Here is a 23,974-nt window from a genome sequence, read left to right on the forward strand (position 1 = left end):
TGTTCAAGCAGCTGATACTGGAGCAGGTCTGAGTGTGTAAAACTCAGCAGTGCTTGTTTCCACGTACAAAATCTGCTTAAAAGTTAATTGATGCTAAGAAACACAGTTTAAAATATTATGTACATTTTCATTACACATTACACATACAAGACAAAAATGCCTTTAATAATCTTTAATAATGATTTTCACAGGTTTTTCCTTAAGATGGAGGAGAAATAGGGACTTCTGTACTTCCCCTGTGCATCTTTCAAACAAAGGAGGGTGAAAGCCAAAGGACTCTGAACCACAGGAGTCTGGGAGGAAAAGACACAGAGTCCACTAAGAAGACAGCCTCATAGGGCTTTGTACAGAGATCCTATCTCCAACTGCAGAGCTTTCTTTGGGCTGTGTTCTCAGCCCAGAAATTCCCTCAGTTATAGACGCTACACAAGGGACGCATTCAGCATCAGGAGGAACCGCTCCCCTACTCGATCCCCTGCTAGGAAGCACCTGGCTTGTGGGATTACATTTCATTCGGGGTCATTAATGCGCATGGAGTAAGATCTGGGAAGGAAGCTGGGCATGGGATATAGAACACCGCCCACCTTGGTGGTGCTGGCGGCACAGGGAGATCGGCCTTAAAGAGTGTTTTCCAATGCTGGTCCGAGGAGGGACTGGGGGTTCACCATTTTTCTCCTCACAACCACCAAAGCGGGGCCTCAGGGAGTGGCCAGCACAACCCACAGTGGAAGAGGCACCCACCTACACTAAACTATGTCCATATGCACTGGGTGGCTGCTTTGTTGCCAGAGGCTAGATGCTGCAGAAACAGCCCCTCTCCCGGGATCAGCACTGAGGCATTGCTGTGATTAACTCTAGGCCAGTTCTTACTGTTCAGATATATTCTCCCTTATGTCTTCTTATCTCTCCCCTCCTCTGGACCAGGTATTCTGGTTGGATGTTTGCTTAAACAGGCATATATAATCCATTCTCTTGATGCATGTTCTACACCTCCATTGTTACCTTCCTTTCTCTCTGAAATCATGAGACGATATAGTTTCTCTGTATAACATTATCTTCGTTTTGTTTTTTTCTCCTCACCTCCTTTTTCTCTATCTGAATTAAGCATCTTAGTCTCTTTGCCTGGTCAATGTTCGACTTCTCTTTCTCCCCAACCCTGTCATTTCTCTTTGTATGTGCTCTTCCATGAGCACTGCTTCCACCTCGCTCTGTGTTTGTAGCTGGGATTTCTGGTTGTATGCTTTTAGACTGTTCTTTGTCTTTTGTTGTTTTTGTATTTTTTTCCCTTTTGGTTTCCTTGTTTGATTTGTGTGATTGCTTGCTTTTGTTCCCTGTTGGTTTGTCTCTCTGTTTTCCTTTTCAGGGCTACCTCAAGAAACAAGCCAAAATACACATGGTGGAGATTCCCAAATATCACTACGAGTAGGGAAAGAAAATAAACAAAGTCTCAAGAAGAGACACCATTAAAAGAACACTTCATGAACAAACAGGCTCTGGACAGCCTTTGAGCCTCCATTAATGTAGCAGTACTCACAGGTGCAGAGGACATAAAAAGCTTATAAAACTTACAAGAGAAAGAAAGCTAGCCAAAATTAAATAATGAGAGAACTCTCTTCTAAAGAAATTCCAGGAAGAATTCACAGCTAAAGAATTGGTCAAAACAGATATAAGCACATAACTGAGCAAGAATTTAGAATAATAGTCATAAAATTAGTCACAGGGCTGAAAAAGGCATAGAAGACACCAGAGATGCTATTGCTACAAAGATTCTAGACCTTAAAAATAGTTGTGATGAATTAAAAAATGCTATAAACGAGACAAATGGATGGGGCCACTGCAAGTATTGAAGAGGCAGACAGGAGAAGAGGTGAAGTAGAACACAAAATTATAGTAAAAGAGAAAGCTGAGAAAGTGAGAGAGAAATTGATCCAGGAGAACAAAAGTAGAATTTGAGGACACAGTGATGCCATCAAATGGAACAATATCCATATCATAGGAATTCCAAAAGAAGAAGAAGAGACAGAAAGGGGCTGAAGGGGTACTTGAACAAATTATAACCAAGAACTTCCCCAATCTGGGGAAGGAAACAGCCATTGAAATCCAACAGGCACAGAGAACTCCCCTCAAATGCAACTTGAATCGATCTTCTGCATGACCTATTATACTGAAAGTGGCAAAACATAAGGATAGAGAATTCTGAAAGCAGCTAGGGATACAAAGGCCCTAACATACAAAGGGAGACCTATCAGAATAGTTGCAGACCTATCTACTGAAACTTCACAAGCTGGAAAGAAATGGCAGGAAATCTTCAATGTGATGAACAGGAAAAATATGCAGCCAAGAATCCTTTATCCAGCAAGCCTAACATTCAGAATAGAAGGAGAGAGAAAGATTTTCCCAAACAAAAATTGAAGGAATTCATCACCACTAAACCAGCCCTACAAGAAATCCTAAGAGGGACTCTATGTGGGAAATGTTGCAAGGAACACAAGGTACCAGAGCCACCACTAGAAGTATGAATCCTACATAGAACACAATCACCCCAAACCCATATTTTTCAATAACAACACTGAATGTAAATGGACTAAATGCTCCAATCAAAAGACATAGGCTATCAGAACGTATAAAAAAACCAAAAAGATCTGTGTATTTGCTGTCTACTATAGACTCATTTTAGACCTGAAGACACCTTCAAATTGTGAGGGGATGGAGAAGTATCGACCATGCGACTGGAAGTCAAAAGAAAGCTGGAGTTGCCATACTCATATCAGACAAACTGGACTTTAAAGTTAAGGCAGTAAGAAGAGAGTAACGAAGGGCATTATATAATAATTACAGGGTCTATCCATCAGGAAGAGGTAAAAATTATGTCTATGCACCAAATTCGGGTGCACTCAAATACATCAAACAATTCACCACAAACATAAATAAATCTTATTGAGTATTAAAGTCCCTTGCTGGTTGCAAGGGACTTTAATACTCCACCTACAGTAATGGATAGATCAACTAGACACAAGTCACTAAAGAAACAATAGACCTGAACAACACATTTGACCAGATGGATCTGACAGATAATATTTAGAACCCTATATGCTGAAGCTATGGAATTCACTTTCTTCTCGAGTGCACAGGGTACATTCTCCAAGATAGACCACATACTGGGTCATAAAGCAACCCTCCATAAATATAAAAGAACTGAGATCAAACTATGCACACTTTCAGATCACAATGCTATGAAACTTGGAATCAACCACAGGAAAAAGTCTGCAAAACCTCCAAAAACATGAAGGATAAAGAACACCCTACTAAAGGAGATTGGGCAAATCAGGCAATCAGAGAAGAAATTAAACAAGATATGGAAACAAATGAAAATGAAAATACAATCCAAACTCTTTGGAAAGCAGCAAAGGCAGTCCTGAGAGGTAAGTATATTGCAATACAGGGCTACTTCAAGAAACTAGAAAGAGCACAAATACAAAATCTAACACCCCACAAAAGGAACAAGAAGCAGAGCAGCAAGAACAACTTCCCCGCCCCCAATCCAGCAGAGAAAGTGAAATAATAAAGACCAGGGCAGAAATAATATAGACTTAAAAAAAAAACAGTTGAACAGATCAATGAAACCAAGAGTAGCTTTTTGAAAAAATAAAATTGATAAACCACTACCCAGGCTTCTCAAAAGCAAGCAGAGAGCACCCAAAAAGGAAAAGAAACCTATGAATTTAAATGTATTTAATACAACCAATCCCTCAGAAATACAAGCAATTTTCATGGAATACTATGAAAAATTATATGCAACAAACTGGACACCTAGAAGAAATGGACAAATTTCTAAACACACATGCACTTACAAAATTCAAACAGGAAGAGATAGATAAACTGAACAGACCCAAAACCATTGAAGAAATCTAGTTATCAAAAATCTCCCAACCAATAAGAGACCTGGGACAGATGGCTTCCCTGGGGAATTCTACCAGACGTTTAAAGCAAAGTAAATACCCATTCTTCTCAAGCTATTCCAAAAAATAGAAATAGTAGGAAAACTTCCAGACTCATTTTATGAAGCCAGCATCACTTTGATTCCTAAATCAGACAGTGATCCAGCAAAAAGAGAGAACACAGGCCAATCTCCTTGATGAATACAGAGGCAAAAATACTCAACAAGGTTCTAACAAATCGAATTCAACAGCTTATAAGAACTCTCCACCATGATCAAGTGGGATTCATTCCTGGGTTACACGGATGGTTCGATATTCACAAATCCATCAATGTGATACATCATGTTAATAAAAGAAGAGATAAAAACCATATGATCGGGGCGCCTGGGTGGCTCAGTCGGTTAGGCCTCCGACTTCAGCTCAGGTCAGATCTCACGTTTGTGGGTTCGAGCCCCGCATCAGGCTCTGTGCTAACAGCTAGCTCAGAACCTGGAGCCTGTTTCCAGTTCTGCATCTCCTTCTCTCTCTGTGCCTCCCCCTCTCATGCTCTGTCTCTCTCTGTATCAAAAATAAATAAAACATTAAAAAAATTAAAAAAAATCATATGATCCTTTTGATAAACACAGAAAAAGCATTTGACAAAATACAGCATCCTTTCTTAATAAAAACCCTTGAGAAAGTTGGGATAGAAGGAACTTACTTAAACATCATAAAAGCTATTTATGAAAAGCCCACAGCTAATATTATCCTCACTGGGGAAATGCTGAGAGCTCTTCTCCTGAGATCAAGAGCACAACAGGATATCCACTCTCATCACTGTTGTTTCACATAGCGCTGGAAGTCCTAGCATCAGCAGTCAGACAACAAAAGGAAATAAAAGGCATCCAAATTGGCAAAGATGAAGTCAAACTTTCATTTTTCACAGAAGACATGATACACTACATGAAAAACCTGACCGACTCCACCAGAAGCCTACTAGAACTAATCCATGAATTCAGCAAAGTCTCAGGGTACAAAATCAACATACATAACTCACTTGCATCTTTATACACCAATAATGAAGCAACATAAATAGAAATCAAGAAACTGATCCTATTCACAATTTGCACAAAAAAAGCCCCATAAAATACCTAGGAATAAACCTAACCAAAGATGTAAAAGATCTTTATGATGAAAACTATAAAAAACTTATGAAAAAAACCGAAGACACAAAGAAATGGAAAAACTTTCCGTGCTCATGGATTGGAAGAATAAAGTTTGTTAAAATGTCGTTACTACCCAAAGCAACCTACACATTCAGGGCAATCCCCATCAAAATTGCACCAGCATTCTTTTAAAAGCTAGAACAAGGTATCCTAAAAATTGTATGGAACCACAAAAGACCCCAAATGGCCAAAGTCATATTGAAGAAGAAAACCAAAACGGGAGGCATCACAACCCCAGACTGTAGCCTCTTCTACAAAGCTGTCATCATCAAGACAGTATGGTATTGGCACAAAAGCAGACACATAAACCAATGGAATACAATAGAGAACCCAGAAGTAGGCCCACAAATGTACGGCCACTTAATCTTTGACAAGGCAGGAACGAGTATCCAATGGAATAAAAGACTGCCTCTTTAGCAGGTGGTACTGGGAGAACTGGAGAGCCACATGCTAAAGAATGAAACTAGACCACTCTCTTACACCATACAAACAGACTCAAAATGGATGAAGGACCTGAATGTGAGACAGGAAACCATCAAAACCCTACAGGAGAAAGCAGGAAACAACCTCCTTGACCTCAAATGCAGCAATTTTCTACTTGACACATCCCCAAAGGCAAAGGGAATCAAGAGCAAAAATAAAGTATTGGGACCTCATCAAGATAAAAAGCTTCTGCACTGCAAAGGAAACATAAAAAAAAAAAAACTAATAAGCAAACGACTAAATGGGAAGATAGTTGCAAATGATATATCAGATTAAGAGCTAGTATCCAATATCTACAAGGAACTCATCAAACTCCACACCTAAAAAACAAATAATACAGTGAGAAATGGGCAGAAGACATGAATTGACACTTCTCCAAAGAAGACATTCAGATGGCCAACAGGCACATGAAATGATGCTCAGTGTCATTCATCATCAGGGAAATACAAATCAAATCCACACTGAGATACCACCTCACGCCTGTCAGAGTGGCTAAAATGAACAGATCAGGTGACTATAGATGCTGGTGAGGATGTGGACAAATGGGCACCCTCCTGCACTGTTGGTGGGAATGTAAACTGGTGCAGCCGCTCTGGAAACCAGTGTGGGGGTTCCTCAAAAATCTATCAAGAGAACTCCCCTATGACCCAGTAATAACACTGCTAGGGATATACCAAAGGGATATAGAAGTGCTAATGCATAGGAAAAAATGTACATCAATGTTCATAGCAGCACTGTCAACAATAGCCAAATCATGGAAAGAGCCTAAATGCCCTTCAAATGATGAATGGATCAAGAAGATGTGGTTTATATATACAATGGAGTACTACGTGGCAATGAGAAAGTATGAAATCTGGCCATTTGCAGCAAGGTGGATGGAATTCAAGGGTGTAATGCTAAGTGAAATAAGTCAGGTAGAGAATACAGATACCATATGTTTTCACTCATAAGTATAACAGGAGAAACTTAGCAGAGGACCATTGGGGAGTAGAAGGGGGACAAACAGCTGGGGAGAGGGAGGTAACCCTTGAGAGAACCTTGAATAGCTAGAAGAAACTGATGGCTGTCGGGTTGAGGGGGAGAGGGGAAATGGAGTGATGGGCATGGAGGAGGGCTTTTGTTGGGATGAGCACGGGCTGTTACATGGAAACCAACTTGACTATAAACTATAAAATAAAAAAAAATAAAGAGGTGTCTGAAGAGCAAAAAATATATATTTTTATTTTTTAGATCATGTATTTCTTCTTCATGATCTCTATATATTCTTTAGAGGTTTTGGTGATTAAATCCTCAGTTCGACCTGTAATGCCAGCAGAGCCTAAAGGAACATTTCTAAGGTGTTCTGCTTCAATATCAACAGCAGCTGAAAAAGAAAAGAAAGACTTATATTCTTTACCCAAAAACTTTTAACACCACGTTAGTAAAAAAAAATGTTAAGAAAAATGAAAAATACCCACATACAGCTGCAATACGAAACACAAGATTACTGTTACATATATTTTGCTCAGGGATGCACACTGAATTAATTGCTATTGTGGATAAGTATCAGAGATTCTGGCTTTTTTTCATTACATGGGGAAGTTACGAGATGATCACACAGTCTATCCTGACCAATCATATGCCATAAACTGAAAAATCAGCCAGCATTTCTAAACAGAGCCAAATATATGGGTATATATGACAGGCAGAAAACAAAGCACTACTGGAACACACAGAAGGGACATCCCAGTTTTGTGTCAATATTGTCTGCTTTCTGGAAAGGCGATAGGCAAGGTGATACCTGAAGGATAAGGAAAATGTATGCTACGTAGAGGGAAGAATACACAAAGAGCTAGAAGTGAGGAAGAACACTTGTGGAATTCTACGTAGTTTAACTTGATGAGGTGCTAGAGCAAAGCAGCAGAGTAGGGTAAGTAGTGAGACAGAAGGCTGAATATTCTGGCAAGAATCAAATTGATTTGGGTGTTTTTATTCCATGCTAAGGAATTTGACGTTTCACCAAGGGCAACAGCAATGACAAAGTCAATGAGTGAAGGTTTAAATGTTACCTGTCAAGTGACAGCTATATGGTCTATAATTACTTAACCAGGAATTACTAAGACAGCTCTGTGGGGGTTTTGTTTGTTTGTTTGTTTGGTTTTTGTTTGTTTTCTATCACTAGCAGGAACAAAACCTTGATAAAGCACATATTTTCTGAGAATTGTGCACGTTGACAGTTCCAGGGATGACACAGTAAAGAAAAATTATAGCCAGAAATAACAACAGACATACAGACTTCTGGAGATGTTTCTTAAAATTAGTTTTGTTTATTTTTGAGAGAGACAGAGAGAATATAACGGGGAAGAGGCAGAGAGAGAGGGAGATGCAGAATCCAAAGCAAGCTCCAGGCTCTGAGCTGTCAGCACAGAGCCCAACTCGGGGCTCAAACTGACAAACCGTGAGGTCATGACCTGAGCTGGAGTTGGATGCCCAACCTACTGAGCCACCACAGTGCCCCTACACTTTTGGAGGTTTTTAAAAAAGCTATGAAACATGATGACTAAATGAGGAAGAAATATGTTCTTCATTACGCTCATGCTTTTACATTTTTTTATATGTACAAAAAAATGTTAATGTAGTACCTATTATCCAAACAATGGAAAGGGATGCCATTTACTATTTGTAACTTATTTCAGAAATCACTGAGATCTAAATTCATAAATTTTGGAAACATACCTTTTCTGAATTGTCTAGTTAGACATTCATTGAACTACCTCTGTATCTGAAATAAGTCAAATATTATTTAAAATGTTTAAGGCAAACAAGAGACACTGTAGGAATTTGATATAGCTTATGAAATGTGGTCTTGAAATAATACTTGTAGAGACTAAATCTAAGGTAGGGATTGCTTAAATAGAAAGACAATCACATTTATAAATAAAATAAATTCCTACTTATTTTAGTTTTAGATAATTGAGAACAGATATAATGCTATTTAAGTGAATCAGATAGACAGTACAATTAGTATTAGTCTATTTCATATATATAATTTCTGAAAGGTGATGTTGGATCTCATTAGTACAAAAAAGTTAAACAAGAGTCATATTTTAAACTGAATGTATTACTTGAAAATTCTTATTAAAACTGCCCTTTATGAAAGTTTAATCATTTTTTACTTTAATGAATTGTTCTTTAAAATGGGCTTTCCATTTTGGCACATTTAGAAAAAACATTTTGAAGGCATGGTTTTTACTATTAAGTTTTCAGGACAGACTCTTAAATATATCAAATTAAGAAAGTAGGGCTGTCGTCCTGTCATGTGGAAATCTACTGGCCAAAAACTGAGTAAAAATATTTTGTTGTCTGTATTATGACTGAAACATTTCTTTTCATATGGACACAAATATTTCAGAAAATCTGTTTGAAGAAAGGAAAAATATAGGCTTAAACCAGTTTTCAAACTTAGTTTCTGATTTACAACTTCCTAGAATAAGAATTAGAGATAAGGAAAACAATATACAATTTAAGTGTAACTTTGTTTCCTTTCTAGAAATCAGGACCAAGTTTTGAAACACTTGACTTTTTGAAGTTACAGTTATCTACTTAATTATGAAATGTGGAAGAATACATCAAACTAAAGTTGACAGAAGTTGGGGATCTGACCTCATGCCATCAAAAACCTGTATATAATTTTATGATCCCCCAAAACTTCATTACAAATATTCTACTGTTGACTAGAAGCCTTGCCAGTAACATAAACAGTTGATTAATACGTGTTGTGTAGTGTAGAATAAGTTAAAGAAAAAAATGTCATTGAGAAAGATGTAAGAAAGAGGAAATACACTTACAGTACTTTACAGTATCCACAAAAAATCCATGTGTAAGGAAAGTGGACCTGCACAGTTCAAAACCATGTTGGTCAAGGGCCAACTGTAAGTTACAATGGTTCCTATCTAGAATGTTCTTATTTAGACCTTACTTCTAAAAGGGATCCTCTCACTGAATGCCCAAAGTGGGGTGTAAAATAGTGTACTCAACATAATCAACACTCTGGTGGTATGGAAATCAACACCTTTACAAATTTAGGTGTGAAGAGAAACATTTTGGCTAACATGTTTCCCAGTATTTTCAGAGACTGTTTCCCTAATACCTTTTTTTAAGTTGAAGTACAGTTGACATACAAGGTTATACTAGTTTCAATATAGAAATTCAGCTTTGGCAATTCTACACACTATGCTGTGCTCACTACCACAAGTGCCATTACCCTCCGTCACCATACAACATTAATACAGTATTATTGCAGAAATTCCTTATGCTGTATTCTTCATTCCTCTGACTTATTTATTTTATAACTGGAACGTTGTACCTCTGAATCCTCTTCACCTATTTTGCCCACTCCTCTCTACCTACCTCCCTTCGAGCAATCACTGATTTGTCCTCTGCTTTTATGATCCTGTTTGCTCATTTGTTTAGCTTTTTAATATTCCACATGTAAGTGAAATCATACGGTATTTGTCTTTCTCTGATTTCTTTTACCACGCTTAATACTTCTAGGTCTATCCATGGTGTCATGAAAGGCAAGATCTCATTCCTTTTTATGGCTGAGTTATTTATTTCGTTGTATACATATAGCCTATCTTCTTTATCCGTTCATCTATCGGTGGATATATAGCTTGCTTCCATATTTTGGGTACTGTAAACAGTGTTTCAATCAACATAGGGAATGCATACAATTTTTCAAATTAGTGTGTTCTTTTTCTTTGGGTAAATACCCAGTAGTGGAATTAATGGATTATACTCCATTTCTATTTTTAAGTTTTTGAGGAACCATAACACTTTTTTGACAATAGCATTATATTCAGGACTGATAAAATGAATCATGTGACACCATTACTACACTGAACTTATAAAACTAATAACTCAATAACATATGACAGGGGAAAGCTTTATTGAAAGAATTTTATATTACCTTTAATAAATACTATGTCAAAAATTAACCACGTTTTTATATGACACGACTTAAGGAACTACGAATGCAATGTTACTATCTTCTCCCCAGAATCTCTTTTCCTAAATATTCACCTCTGACTTTTATGTTTATTTCTAGGTAAAAACTGTGTTTAAAGTGAAAATAGCTTTGAAGTCCATTTATAAGAAGACGTGCAATTTGATTTATACTTGTCTGTTGATCAAACATATAAGTGGGGAGAAAATTATACACAGAAAAACTGACATTTTAATTCAAAAGGTTTTTTTAAAGAATTTTTAACTGGGAGGATTTTCTCACTAACTGTTAGTTTTCAAATGTGGCCCATAGAAACGCAAGGTTCCAATGGGGACACTGCAGGACTGAGGGACAAGGAAGTCACAGCTGTAGTCTCCATCTCTCCTTTAGCTAGAGAGTTCTACTTGTCTCTGTGTTACACAATACAATTTAATACCAAAAAAAAATTAACTTCTATTCTTTGAAAAGAAAAATTTTTCAAGGCATAAAAGTCACTAGTTAAAATCCCTAATTTTGCGTAAGAGGCAGCTCAGAGAGATAGTACTTTGCCTGAGGTCAAAAAACCAACAAGATGCAGGCCAGGAAGGCACTTCTGGTCTTACCAAGCCTACAGTTCTATGCCAATTACTTCCTCATAGTCAGGAAAAATACATGTATTTTAACCATAACCCAGAGAAAATACATAAAACTTTATCATGTGGCTCAATAACGTTTAGGGATGAGGCACAAAATAGCAGCTTTCTAACCAAGTTCCAAATTTTAAAGTCATGAATAAAAATAAAGGAACAGAGATCATCTTAACTCCTTTTGGTAGCAGTCAATTTTTAAGCACACATTTTTTAAACCTCAGGATGGGGAACATGGAAGAGAAAACCTTTAGTTGAACCAAGCAAGCTGAAATGGAGGAAATTCTTCCTTGAAAGAAATTTTCATTTCCTCCAAATAAAATTTGGTTCACCAAAATCAATCAATAAATGAGTGAATCCATGTTGAGGTTATTTACAGCAAAATTGAAAACACAACATAGATTTGTCTTTCCCACCTAGCATGCTTCTGTCCAACCTCTCATAATCTTGACTCCACAAAAATTTTGCTTTAGAGGCAAATAAATAAGCTAACTTTCTTTTCTAGGATTCTGTTTAGACTTACTTGTGAAGCTTATTTGCCAGTGACTCTCAAGTCGTTACTTCTTCTAGGTAGAGCTGCTTGTATTTTTCCAGTTTTCTTAAGTTAGAACTTCCTTGACAGTCTTCTTAAAAAGCTCATATTCCAGATCTTTCATTCTAGGTTCCATTTGACTTCTTACTGGAGCTATCTCATTTTCTCCCAGCTTTTCTAACTTTTCTTGGGCTGCTGCTTGGCTCTAAAGCAAATTAAAAGGATCATTTTAAAATAGTTTTCATCTGAATATTTATATTGGTTTCCTTTAGTTTTGAGTCAATGATTTAAGGGGCAATTTTAAATGACAAGTGGCTGAAATGTAAAATATTTATCATAAATATCAACTGAATTGAATCTGATTTATGAAAATAAAGGACAATCATTCTTGTATTAGTCTTCATGGAATCTGATCATTCAAATAACAGAATCAATTAAAATATGTTTAAACATAATAATAAACTTAAGAACAATCCAAGTACAGTACAGTTTTGTAAATCATAATTTTTTCTTTTCCTCTCAATTTAGTGAGAATAATGATGAAAACTGAAATCTTTAAAGGGAGGAACAAATGCCTTCAGAAACCTATAAAGCACACTGCTACCACAGGAGTAGAGGAAAACTATACAACATATACATCCAAAATGTAGTTTGCAGTGAAATGAATTAAAGTACATTAGAAATCAATAAGTTAACCCATAAAAAACCATAAAAACATTACAGATTGTCTCTCTGTACTGTTTCTTCTACAGCTAGTCCTTCTCCTTCTTCAGTCTCCCATTCATACTGTTCTGCTTGACTGTTTTGCACCCTATTCATTTCTAGAAGACTTCTATGCTTCAAATATCACCATGTGAAAAGGCAAGCTACTAAATATGAGAAAATATCTGAAAATCCCATGTCTGAGAAGGGATTTGTACTTAGGATATTTAAATACCTCTTACAATAATGAAAAGACAATACAATATAAAAATGGGCAAAAGAATTGATGAGTTATTTAAAGAAGATATGGAAATGGATAATAATCACGTAAAGAGATGTTCAACATCATTAGTTAGAAGAAAAATGCAAACCAAAAACCACAAGATGCCATTTCACACCCACTAGAATTGCCATAATGAAAACAACAAATAATGACAAGCATTGGCAAGAATCAGGAAAAATGAGAACCCTCAAAAACTGCTGATAAAATGTAATGTTGCTGCCACTTTGGAAACAGTCTGGCAGTTCCTCAAAAAGGTTAATGTTAAAAAAAATTTTTTTTAGTTTATTTGAGAAAGATGGAGTGCACAACTGGGGGAGACGGACAGAGGGAAGAGGGAGAGGAAGGAGGAGAATCCCAAGCAGGCTCCATGCTCAGAGCAGAGTCCGATGCAAGGCTCAATCCCATGACTCTCTGATCATAACTTGGGCCGAAATCAAGAGTCAGCCACTCAACCGGCTTAGCCACCCAGGTGCAGTTTTTCTAAATGTCTTTATCTTGCTTCACTTCCCAGCAGCAGCTGATAACAAGGACCATACCCTTCCTCTGCTCTTCTAACCCCATTTTCTTTCTAAAGCACAGCAACCCCTGACATTTAGTCCTTGACCCTTGCTTGCTATTCCTCTTTGCAAATGCTCTGGAGGCTTCAAAACCAGATTCTCCAAGATGCATTTCCAGCTTTGACCCCTTTACTGAGGTCATCGGTACTTTTTGCTCTTCCTTCTAGTTCCTCACAGAGAACATCCTCAAACACACATTCAAAAATCATTACTTGATAGTGACTACCTTTGTAGACAGCTAATCTTGTACATTTGAGACTCTTTTTGGTGTTACTTTGAGTGTATTTTTCTTGTTGAATCGTAGGGGGCACCCTTACCCTTAGAATGCTGACCCGCCTACTTTGTCTTGCTTTTCTTTTATAACATGAAAGTTTTTCACAAGGGCTGGGCTATCAATTGTTTGTCATTGTTTCCTTTTGAGTCATTTCTTATTCCATAGAGATCTGACCTTCCTTTCAGACATACTGGACTATGTTGTTAGGAAGGTTAAGGAGGCTAGAGCTGCCTCTTTTTCCCAATCCAGATTCTTCACTTCAAAATTATGTTCATCAATCATCTGAACCCAAGTATCCTTATCTGGCCCGGGGATTCATGAGGTAAGAACCCTCTAGAGAACTCAAGGCCATGGAATGAGTTGGTGGAAAGCTCTCTAAGTGTTTGTTTCACACGGGCAGACCTTAAAGTGACAATTTCATGCCATAACCCTAATTCATTTCTATAGGAAAACCCTCATTATTTTTAAGAAGCTGAATCAGTTTCAGAAACTCTTCTAAAGTTTAGTTTTGATACCTTCAAGGTTTCTTTATGACTCAGCAGCAGGACAACCTCTAGCGCCCTCTTTCCCAGAAGACTTATCAACATAGGGCCACGTTACTTGCCTGAAAAGTATGCTAATACAATGTAACTAATTTATAAGAAGTCTAGAAAAAAATAATTCTCAATGCTTCTTCAGCCACAAAAATGATCAGTGAATACAAATGTTCTAGTTCCCCCGGAATGGGTCTAGCTGTCTAGTGAAATCTTTTGTTACTGAAAGAAACTAGCAGCTCAGTGTGTCTACCTCATTGCTCCCACTGAGGATTTACAATGTTGTCTTCTCCTCTGAAATCACTGGTAGCCTCTCCTACAAAGGAGGGTGAGAGTGGCAGGACATACCTGTTCCGCTTGGGAAACAATTTTTCAGTTTCACTGCAGATCAATACATTAGAATCCTGAATTGCACATTATTTGTTTCAGATACTGAATTGTTAAATCTTTGAAAGGCTGATTAACTCCAGTGAATGGAAAAAACTTAGTTTCTGAACTTGCAATGGTAGGAGCACTATGTTACACTGTACGGCCCTGAGTGAGCAACCACTTCTACTTTTCACTGCCATTTCTTTTCCTTTACAAAGTCCAACAGGAGGGGCGCCTGGGTGGCTCAGTCAGTTAAGCATCCGGCTTCAGCTCAGGTCATGATCTCATGATTGTGGGTTTGATCCCCGTGTCGGGCTCTGTGCTGACACCTAGGTCAGAGCCTGGAGCCTGCTTCGGATTCTGTATCTCCCTCTCGCTCTGACCCTCTGCTGCTTGCACTGTCTCTGTCTCTCAAAAATAAAAAATAAATAACCAAAAAACCCCACAAAATCCCACAAGAGAAAATTCCATTCCTTTGAGAAAAACGTTTTGCATGACAACCTAGTAGTCATTCATGATGAAGACAATAAATTGCATATTTGTAATTACAAATTACAACCAATCATCATTAAAATCACCCATTCTCAAAAATCTCACTGAAGGGTTTCGATTACAAGAGAAAGTCAGAATTCAAAGATCAAACCATTACTCAAAGTTTGGGCAATTTTTAAACCTCCTGAAAAATAGTATCAGGGAATCAGACATCTATATGCCGACATTCACAGCGGCAGTAGTAAGAAAAGCCAAGAGGTGCAAGAACCCAAATGTTCACTGACTGGACAAAACGTGGTATATATAAAATATTGCTTTTCTTAGACGATTATGATCTTTTTTGATTAAAACGTTACTACATAAATGATTAATTTATGAATTCAATCAGCTTCATCTATCAAGAATTACATCACTACTAGCAAGTAGGAACGGTATGAACCTAATAAATTTTTTTATCAGTGAGATTTTCCACATTGCCAGTAAGACAGAAATTAAGTAGTTACTTTTCAGTAAGACAGAAATAATAGACCGACTTACCAAACTTTACTTGATAAGATTTTCTGAAGCTGTTCAATTTCGTCCACTTGCTCTTTGATTATAATTTTTGATGTGGCATTTTCAACTTCAAGCCTGAAATATAGATTTTAAAAGAATTCGTCTCACACATACATTTAAAAAATACCATATAGTTTCTGAGCAAACAAATGAAGGCATTATAGAAATTCTTAAAATTTTAAAGGAGGAAGATTTGGCAATTGTGCCATTTTTCTAGTTGTGTTTTGTGGAGAATGTGCAAAATTTAGAGATAGTATGCAAAAATTATGCATTTCCAAATCGTTCAAAGCTGGAATTTTTCTCCAGCTTAACAGTGATATGTTATCCTAACGAATAGATTTCTCATACTGCACTGCTTATCTGCTTTATACTCAAGTTATTTTCTGTGATGCTTTAATTATACATTTGCAAATGATCTTCCATCTTCGCAGCCTGCCTTAGGAGGTCGGAATATCGATCCTGTGCTTCTTGCAACTAAAATAAAGAAAAAAAAACGTTTAACTACTGACAATCTAGTATAACACCATAACCTGTTTTCATAAGTAAAAAAAAAAAATTTTTTTTTATTTGAGAGAGAAAGAGTGCACATGCAGGGGAGAGAGCCAGAAGGAGAGCAAATCCTAAGCAGGCTCCAAACTCTGGGTGGAGCCTGATGTGGCGCTGAGTCTCACAACCTTGGGATCATGACTGAGCTGAAATTAAGAGTCGGGATGCTCAACCAACTAAGTCCCCCTTTGCCCTTGCCACTAAAAGCGCATTGGACACAGCCACACTGTCCTCTATATGCTGCTATATGGCTACTTTTATGCCGTAACAGCAGAGTTGAGCTGCTGCAACAGAGACCTATGGCCTACAGACCCTAAAATATTTAAATGCTCTTACAGTATAGTTTACCAACCTTTACTCTATGATAAAAACACAACATATTTAATGCTTTTGAATTATATATTAGCAGATCCACGTACAAATTTATATACTGGTCAAATGGAGGAAATATAGGAAATTACCTTATGGAAAACATTTCTATTTTTGTATTCCAAGCACCATATCAATACCATTTTCCACATTCACATATGTAAATGACCATGGCTCTTCTACTGGTTATAAAACGTAACCTGCTGTTTTCAGCAACAAAAAGGTATTTCATGGAACAGGCTGAGAAACAGTATCTTCGTATGGGCCGGAATGCCTGGGTCCAAATTCCCAGTTCCGCTGGTCATTAGCTGTATGACCTTGAGCAAATGACCTAACATTCCTGTGTCTCGGCTTCTTCATACGGAAAACGAAGACAATAATAGCACCTACTAGGGCACCTGGGTGGGTCAGGTGGTCTCAGCTCAGGCCATGGTCTCAGGGTCCTGTGACTGAGCCCCACATCGGCTCCGCAGGGACAGCAAGGGGCCTGCTTGATATTCTCTCTCATCCCTACCTGCCCTTCTCCACAATCTCTCTCTCAAAATAAATAAACTTTAAAAAATGATCTTAAAAAATAATAATAGTACCCACCTCACTGGGTGTTGGGAAGATTAGAGAATATACATGAATGACTTCCTAGGGGATGTGGCACGCAGTAAGCTCTAAGTGTCTGTAATTAGCATTATTACTGTTGCTTTATTTTATGTTCCAATAAAATTAGATATTTTGGGCAGATGGCATGCCAAGGGAAGTGGTCTCCTATACGAATTATCCTGGAAGTACTCTGCACAGCACTGAAAGTGGTAGCAGATGGGGAGCACGAGGCCCAGAACACATGCTCAGTCCTTCAACCACTTTCACCAATGCCACTAGCCCACAGTACTTTTTTTGCACTTGCAATAATATAACTTACTTCTTCTCTCTACTACTTGGTGGACAATGCTCATGGACTACTGTACAAACAGTGCCTCCTAGATTGAGTAATAAATAATTGACATGCACATTAGAGGTAAGGGAAAGCTACTGACATGGAACTAATGGACTCTCGCTAATCAACGTTCCTAAATCATTTTATGTTCATACTGTTTATCTTAGCAACTGGTTACGTTAGTCTACTTTAGCACATACTCTGACGTGGAGATTAAGGCTTTGTGGTAAAGGCATACCAGAAAAGCTGTCCCCAGGGCTTTCCAGTTGGTAAAGTGCTATAAATCTATAAATTCCAGTTCTCACTGCAAATTTAGACTGCCTTTTCATATTGGGGGGGGAACACAAGCATTTGACTGAATATTCTCTATTAGATTAAGTGCTTTTGATTTTATATATACACATATGGATATGAGTGTTTACTTTTTGAGAGAGACAGCACGAGTAGGGGTGAGGCAGAGCGAGAGGGAGCCAAAGGATCCAAAGCAGGCTCTGCTGACATCAGAGAGTCCAGTGCGAGGCTCAAAATCAAGAACCGGGAGATCATGACCTGAGCCGAAGTCAGACGGTGAACTGACATGAGCCACCCAGCACCCCTCAATTGTATATTCCATTGCTCAAAATACTTTCAGAATAAAAGCTTTCTTATGCCAATGTTCCCAAGAAGAAATTATTGATATGGTATAAAGTACTTCGTTTTGTCCTAAAAACTGTTAAGATACTTTCAGTATACAGGATAAGTCCCAGATGTATCAAATATAATTCCCCCTTAAAGAAAGCTATACTAAGACAAAATTGCCTCTCACAAACAAAATAAAAACAATGTAAAATAAAGGACTAGTTTGTTCTGCACAGACTAGTGTCAAGAGAGTAAGACCACTGGGATTGATAACAGTCAGAGAAAGCTCATGGAGAAGGAGACTGTGAGGCAGGTCTGAAGAAGGTGGCCTTAGGCAAGTGGAGCAGAAACGAAAAAGACAGTAAGACACTGTCATGTGAGTAAACGCTGAGTGATGGTGACATCAACCCAATTAACTCAGAGGATCCAATCTGATGGCAGAGAAATAAAAACAGACGTCCACACAATAACTAAACGAATGTTCATAAGCAGCATTACAAATAGCCCAAAGGAGGTAACAACACAAAGGTCCATCAACTGATGAAAGAACAAGGGCTTAGCCCACAGTGTGTCCTGTTTGACCATAAAAAGAAATGAAGCCCTGATAGAAGCAATAACCAACACAGACGACCCCTGAAAACAGGAAGGGAAGCTAGTCACACCGAACATTGTGTGACTCCATGTACATGAAATATTCACAAGAGGCAACTCCACTGAGACTCAAAGTAGTGGACTGGTGGTTGTCTGCAGCTGGGGGCAACGAGGGAGGGTTTCCTTTCAGGCCGAGGAAAACATTCTGCACGGCGGTAGTGATGGCTGCACGCGCCCACTCACGAGACCCTGACCTGTCACGTGTCAGATGGGTGCATTTTATGGTATGTGCATCATGCCTCAATCAAACGTTTAAAAACTCCAACGGCAGGATACAGATAATTTTCTTAATTCTCTCTTTTGGGTGTATATACTATGCGTGATCTGAATATTTCCGTGCTTTTACAACATATCTCAAAGAAAAGAAAACAAAGAAAATGCCTACGTTCAGGTGGTTTGTAAAGTGATTTTCTGTACAAGTCATCCTGAAATCAATTACAGATTCTTCATAACAGTCGAGATGAGAAATAAGACAATTTTCTGAAACCTTTCAGTAAACATTATCTTCTGATTGTATCTGCCTTGCCTCATCATGGTAATAGAGATATCATTAAAAACACTGTTTAGTAGGGGAAAAAATCTCTTGGGGCACCTGGCGGCTAAGTCAGTTAAGTGTCCAATTCTCGACTTCAGCTCAGGTCAAGATCACATGGTGCATGAGATTGAGCCCCACACTGGGCTCCGCACTGACAGCATGGAGGCTGCTTAGGATTCTCTCTCTCCTATCTCTGCTCCTCCCCTGTTAACACGCACACACACGCACACCCTCTTTCTCAAAATAAAGAAATAAACTTTAAGTCTGGGTGGCTCCGTCAGGTAAGCCCCCAACTCTTGATTTTGGCTCGGGTCATGAATCTCACAGTTGATGGGTTCAGGCCCTGCCTAGGGCTCTGTGCTGACACTGCAGAGCCTGCTTGGGGCTCCCCCTCTCTGCCCCTCCCCAGCTCCTGTTCTCTCTCTCTCTATGTCTCTCAAAATAAGCTTAAAAAATTATTATTGTGGCACTACAAGGCTATTACCTATTAACAATTTATAACTCAATATCTTAAAATTTCATAGATGATACCTTATCTTTACTCAAATTAAGGCACCTCTCAGGTCTAATTTTTATTTGCTGCATACCAGTTATGCTTTTGTGTGGATTTATAGTCTGTTTTCTTGTTTTTATGTTATTTTACTAGATTCAAAATTCAGCCATAATCAAATGCTACCTGAATTTTCTTTCTGGAAATCTGGAAAATACTTATCTTTCTGCACACTTACTTTTCGTTTTACTTTCTCATCTTCATACTGATCCATTCTTTCTTGTAAATGCTTACATTCATCAATTAACTCTTTATTTCTTTGACCTTGTTTTTCGCTGTCAGCTTCAAGTTTTTTGATGATATCCCGATAGTTTTCGATAGTAAGGACTAGCTCTTCCTTATCTTTGGCTTCGTTGCAAGAAACATCGTGTAAATGCTGTCGAAGCAATGTATTTCCACTTTCTATTTGAGATAATCTCTCCTTTAAGGATTCTTGCTTTCCATCGTATTCGTTCACTTGACTTTGCTCATTCAGATACATGTGTTCTCCTTCCTTCTTCTGACACTCTGAGTGGCTTAGGTCTCTTAGTACAAGTTCTAAAGCCAAAGTCTTTTTCACATCTTTTATGTGATGGAACTCAGTTTCTAGGGTATTGAATTTAAGTTCAACTTGAGCAATCTGCTGAGAAAGAATTTCATGGTTATCTTTTAGACTCGATGTTACAGATTTCACATTGATCTGTAAACAAAACTTCTCATTGCTTGCTGTCTGGAAATCAAGGTTTAGGTCTCTTCTTGATGTCTGACTCTGATCATGATCAGGTACAGTGGTAGCTAGTCTAGCACGGTATGATTCAAGCTCTGCTTCCAGTCTCTTTTTGGTGTCTTTTTCATCCTTCAATTGATACTTTAATGCTTGAATCTCAGCTGTCAGAAGATTAAGCTGTCCATTATACTGGAATATGGTTTCCTCCTTCTGTTTGATGGTCTGTGAAGCCTGTCATTCTTGTCTTTTATCATTTCAATGTCATCATAGTTTTTCTTTTCCTTTCCCTGGTTCTGATTTTTCATGGTGTCTATTTCCAGCCTTAGCATGGCAATTTCATCTTAAACATTTGGTTTGTATGCAACAGATCTTGATTTTCTTCAAGACTGTCGGGAACCTAAGTAAAACAAAGGAGATTTTCAGATAGCACTTAATAAAATGGCATGGTCATGATTTTCTCTGAAAGTACAGTATAATCTATATACTTGGCTGCAGGGGGCGCCAAGGTGGCTCAGTCAGTTAAGTGTCTGACTAGATTTCTGCTCAGGGCAGGATCTCAGATTCTGTGGGTTCAAGCCCCTCAGGCTCTGTGCTGACAGTATGGAGCCTCCTTGGGATTCTCTCTTTCCCTCTCTCTGCCCCTCCCCTGCTTGCATTCTCTCTCTCAAAAGTAAATAAATGAACAGGAAGAAAGGAAGAAAGGAAGGAAGAAGGAAGGAAGAAAGAAAGGAAGAAAGAAAACCAAAGGATAGATTGCAGTATGTGAATATCCAAATGGGAAAAACATAAAGTTTGCTCCAAATCTCAAACTTTATAAAAGCTAAAGTGACCAAAAGTTCAAAATGTTAATTGAACCTAATAAATGCATGAAAGTAACAAAGAATTCATAAGAAAAAATGTAAGAATCTCAGATTTCTTAAACTGGAAAGGCCCTTCTCTAATTTACAACAAACCATAAGGCCTGCAATAAAAGATTCATAAATCTGTCTACATTTAAAAATTGAGTTCACAGTCTGATATCTAACACAGCTGCCCCACAGTCAAATCCTTAGCTCTGCATTGTTTTGGACAGAGGACATTTCCGAAAATTCTTTTCTCCTGAGAATATTTCATAGATAATTCCTTTTCAAACATTTCAATAGTCAGTTATAAGAATTACATCTATTGATAACTGACAAATCTAGGCATGGTACTAGAAACACTTGCATACGCATCAGGGAACTCATTCGGTTATCACGATTCTAGAATGGAGAGACGAACAATGTTAGCTGCGGGGCTTTCCCCAGGCCGCCTCCCTCCACAAGGAGCGCGCTGCACCAACCACTGCTACCTCTCTAGTACATACATTGATACAAAACAGGTCTTGTATTTCAAAATATGGACAGTAAATACGGAGAAATGTATACATCTCTTAGAAAATCATGAGATCATTTACTGCTGCAATAACTTTATTTCCTCCTCACGTTGAAACTCGTAATAAATATAAAATGGGGGAAATAGACTGAACTATTTTATTAGGAATAAAATGCCTATGAATAAATGATATCAAGTATATATGATAGCATACCATCGTTTTCAAAACCTCCTCGTAATGAACTGGATACTACCTGAAGCAAACCATTACTTTCCGCAGAAGCAGGAGATTCGATACCCAAAATATGACCTCTGAAGTGGCTACACTTGTCCTCCTGTCCATTAGCAGTGTTAAACTAACCTAGTAATATATCGAGGCAGTGAAATAACTGTTCCAAAGCAAACCAAATGTTGTTAGGAGCAATGGTTTTCAGAGGATGGAAAGCTCAATTCCTATGGAAAATAAAAGCCTCTCATTTGGATGAGGACATTATGAATGTCTCTTTTTGTAGCGGACAGATGCATTTCATTAAGAATATTATTTTATCCAAAGAAGCACAAATGCCACCCATACTCCTCCCCCAAATATGAGCTCTTAAAATCCTCAGGACTTTTCATGAATGCATGGGATTGGGTTTTAAAAATATATTCTATACATACATGGAGGAAAAAGTAGTAATAATTTAAAAAATAAAATATATACAAATACATACACAGATGCATTTCAAAATAACTAAAGAAAATACCTCAAAATTCACTCTTCCTAGCTAAGTCTATCTCCGTTTGTTTGCAAAGGCGATTGTTTAGAATTCCACCTTGTAATTCTCTGGCATTCTGTTCTTGAGAAAGTTGCCATCGAGTGTCATTTTGCTCTTCTACAACTAGATACATTTTTCATCACGATTCTGGTCTCATACCATTAACAAAATGTCAAAAGCTGAAGAGGAGAACTTGAAAACAGTGTTTCAAGGAACATGTCTCATGATTTATTTTAAACCTAAATAATAGACATTGAATCAAAGAGATACTACAAAATATATGTAGAGTTCACCATTTAATCCTGATGGAAACACACAACTTTCATCAAAAACTAATTTACCGTATTCAACTGAGGTTTCACAGTCGATTGCAGGTGTGGACTTCTAACAGTGATTTCCGGGTGTAGTTTCGTTTCCGCTTCCTTAGTATATTGCTCTTGTGTTCTTTGTAAGTGCTCCCTATTTTGGTCATAGAACTTCTCAGCAAGGCTTCTTTTTCGTTTTTCTTGTGTTAAAGCAAATCTGCAATTAAATGTATCTCTTTTAAAATGTGTTTTGTTTGAAATAAAAACCTCAGTTTATAAGCCGGTTCCACATATGTTGGCGTATTCTCCCAAGGAAATTTCTATGTTCTTCAAGTTTTTTCCTTTCAGGGCTCCTGTTTTTCATTTCTCACTTCAACTTCTTCCGAAAGATACATACAGTTGAAAAGAAGCCACGAGAGAGCATTATGCAACTTAGTCAGTTTTAGTCAGTCATAACTCTGGTAGACATTGTAGGGAAGGAATTTTGAAATTATTCGGGACAGTCAGAGTTGAACATTACCCTTTTCCCCATAGGTATCCATATTCCTCCACAGGACAGATAGTTCCTCATTTTAAAGAGAAGTTGCTATTTATAAACAAATTTATAAATTCCCTAGAAATGAAATTTCAGCTTCACCAGACATCACAGGCGCCTCCGACAACGATTTGCAGGGGAAGACAGAATCCGCAGACGATGTTCACGCAGCACACACCTGCGGATGACCGTCCCCCAAGCCTGGACCTGCAGGTCTAAGGTCTGTTGCCCTATCCTTGTTGTTTCTTCTTCCACAATCCTTGCATCTTACCTTGCTGATTATTATCTACTGAACGCATCATTTAGAAGCCCCTTTTAGAACACAAGAGTCGTATGAAGTAAGTAAACAATAAAGAATAATGTGTTTTCAGCATAAGCTTTTGAATTAATCTTACCTACGTATGACAGAGATGTTGAAAAACACATCAGTAAGTCACTTTCCATATTATTTTTTTAGTGTTTATTCATTTTTGAGAGATAAAGAGAGAGCACTTTCAAACAAACAAAGGAGGGACAGAGAGAGAGGGAGACAGAAAATCTGAACTGGGTTCCACACTGACAGCAGAGAGCCCGATGCAGGGCTCAAA

General features: G+C 37.9%; 1 protein-coding gene across 1 annotated transcript; it reads right to left on the minus strand.

Moving 5' to 3' along the window:
- Nucleotides 1–6,818: 6,818 nt before the first annotated feature.
- LOC115304869 (ankyrin repeat domain-containing protein 26-like) lies at nt 6,819–20,416 on the minus strand. Its single transcript, XM_029955203.1, has 5 exons — nt 19,909–20,416; nt 15,937–16,007; nt 15,516–15,608; nt 11,760–11,973; nt 6,819–6,989 (listed from the first exon to the last, which is right to left on the minus strand). Coding segments are annotated over exons 1-4 (468 nt in total). The 5' UTR covers nt 20,212–20,416; the 3' UTR covers nt 6,819–6,989; nt 11,760–11,972.
- Between the last annotated feature and the right edge of the window lie 3,558 nt (nt 20,417–23,974).

This window comes from Suricata suricatta, chromosome 10 (assembly GCF_006229205.1).
Source record: "Suricata suricatta isolate VVHF042 chromosome 10, meerkat_22Aug2017_6uvM2_HiC, whole genome shotgun sequence".
NCBI lineage: Eukaryota > Metazoa > Chordata > Mammalia > Carnivora > Herpestidae > Suricata > Suricata suricatta.

Excerpts from the sequence above, each read along its gene's own strand:
- LOC115304869 (XM_029955203.1), bottom strand. The coding sequence starts at position 20,211 with ATGTATCTGAATGAGCAAAGTCAAGTGAACGAATACGATGGAAAGCAA. Across the intron at positions 16,008-19,908 it reads ATGAGAAAGTAAAACGAAAA|TTGCAAGAAGCACAGGATCG; the intron begins GTAAGTGTGCAG and ends TCTTTATTTTAG. Across the intron at positions 15,609-15,936 it reads ATGGAAGATCATTTGCAAAT|GCTTGAAGTTGAAAATGCCA; the intron begins GTATAATTAAAG and ends TCTATATTTCAG.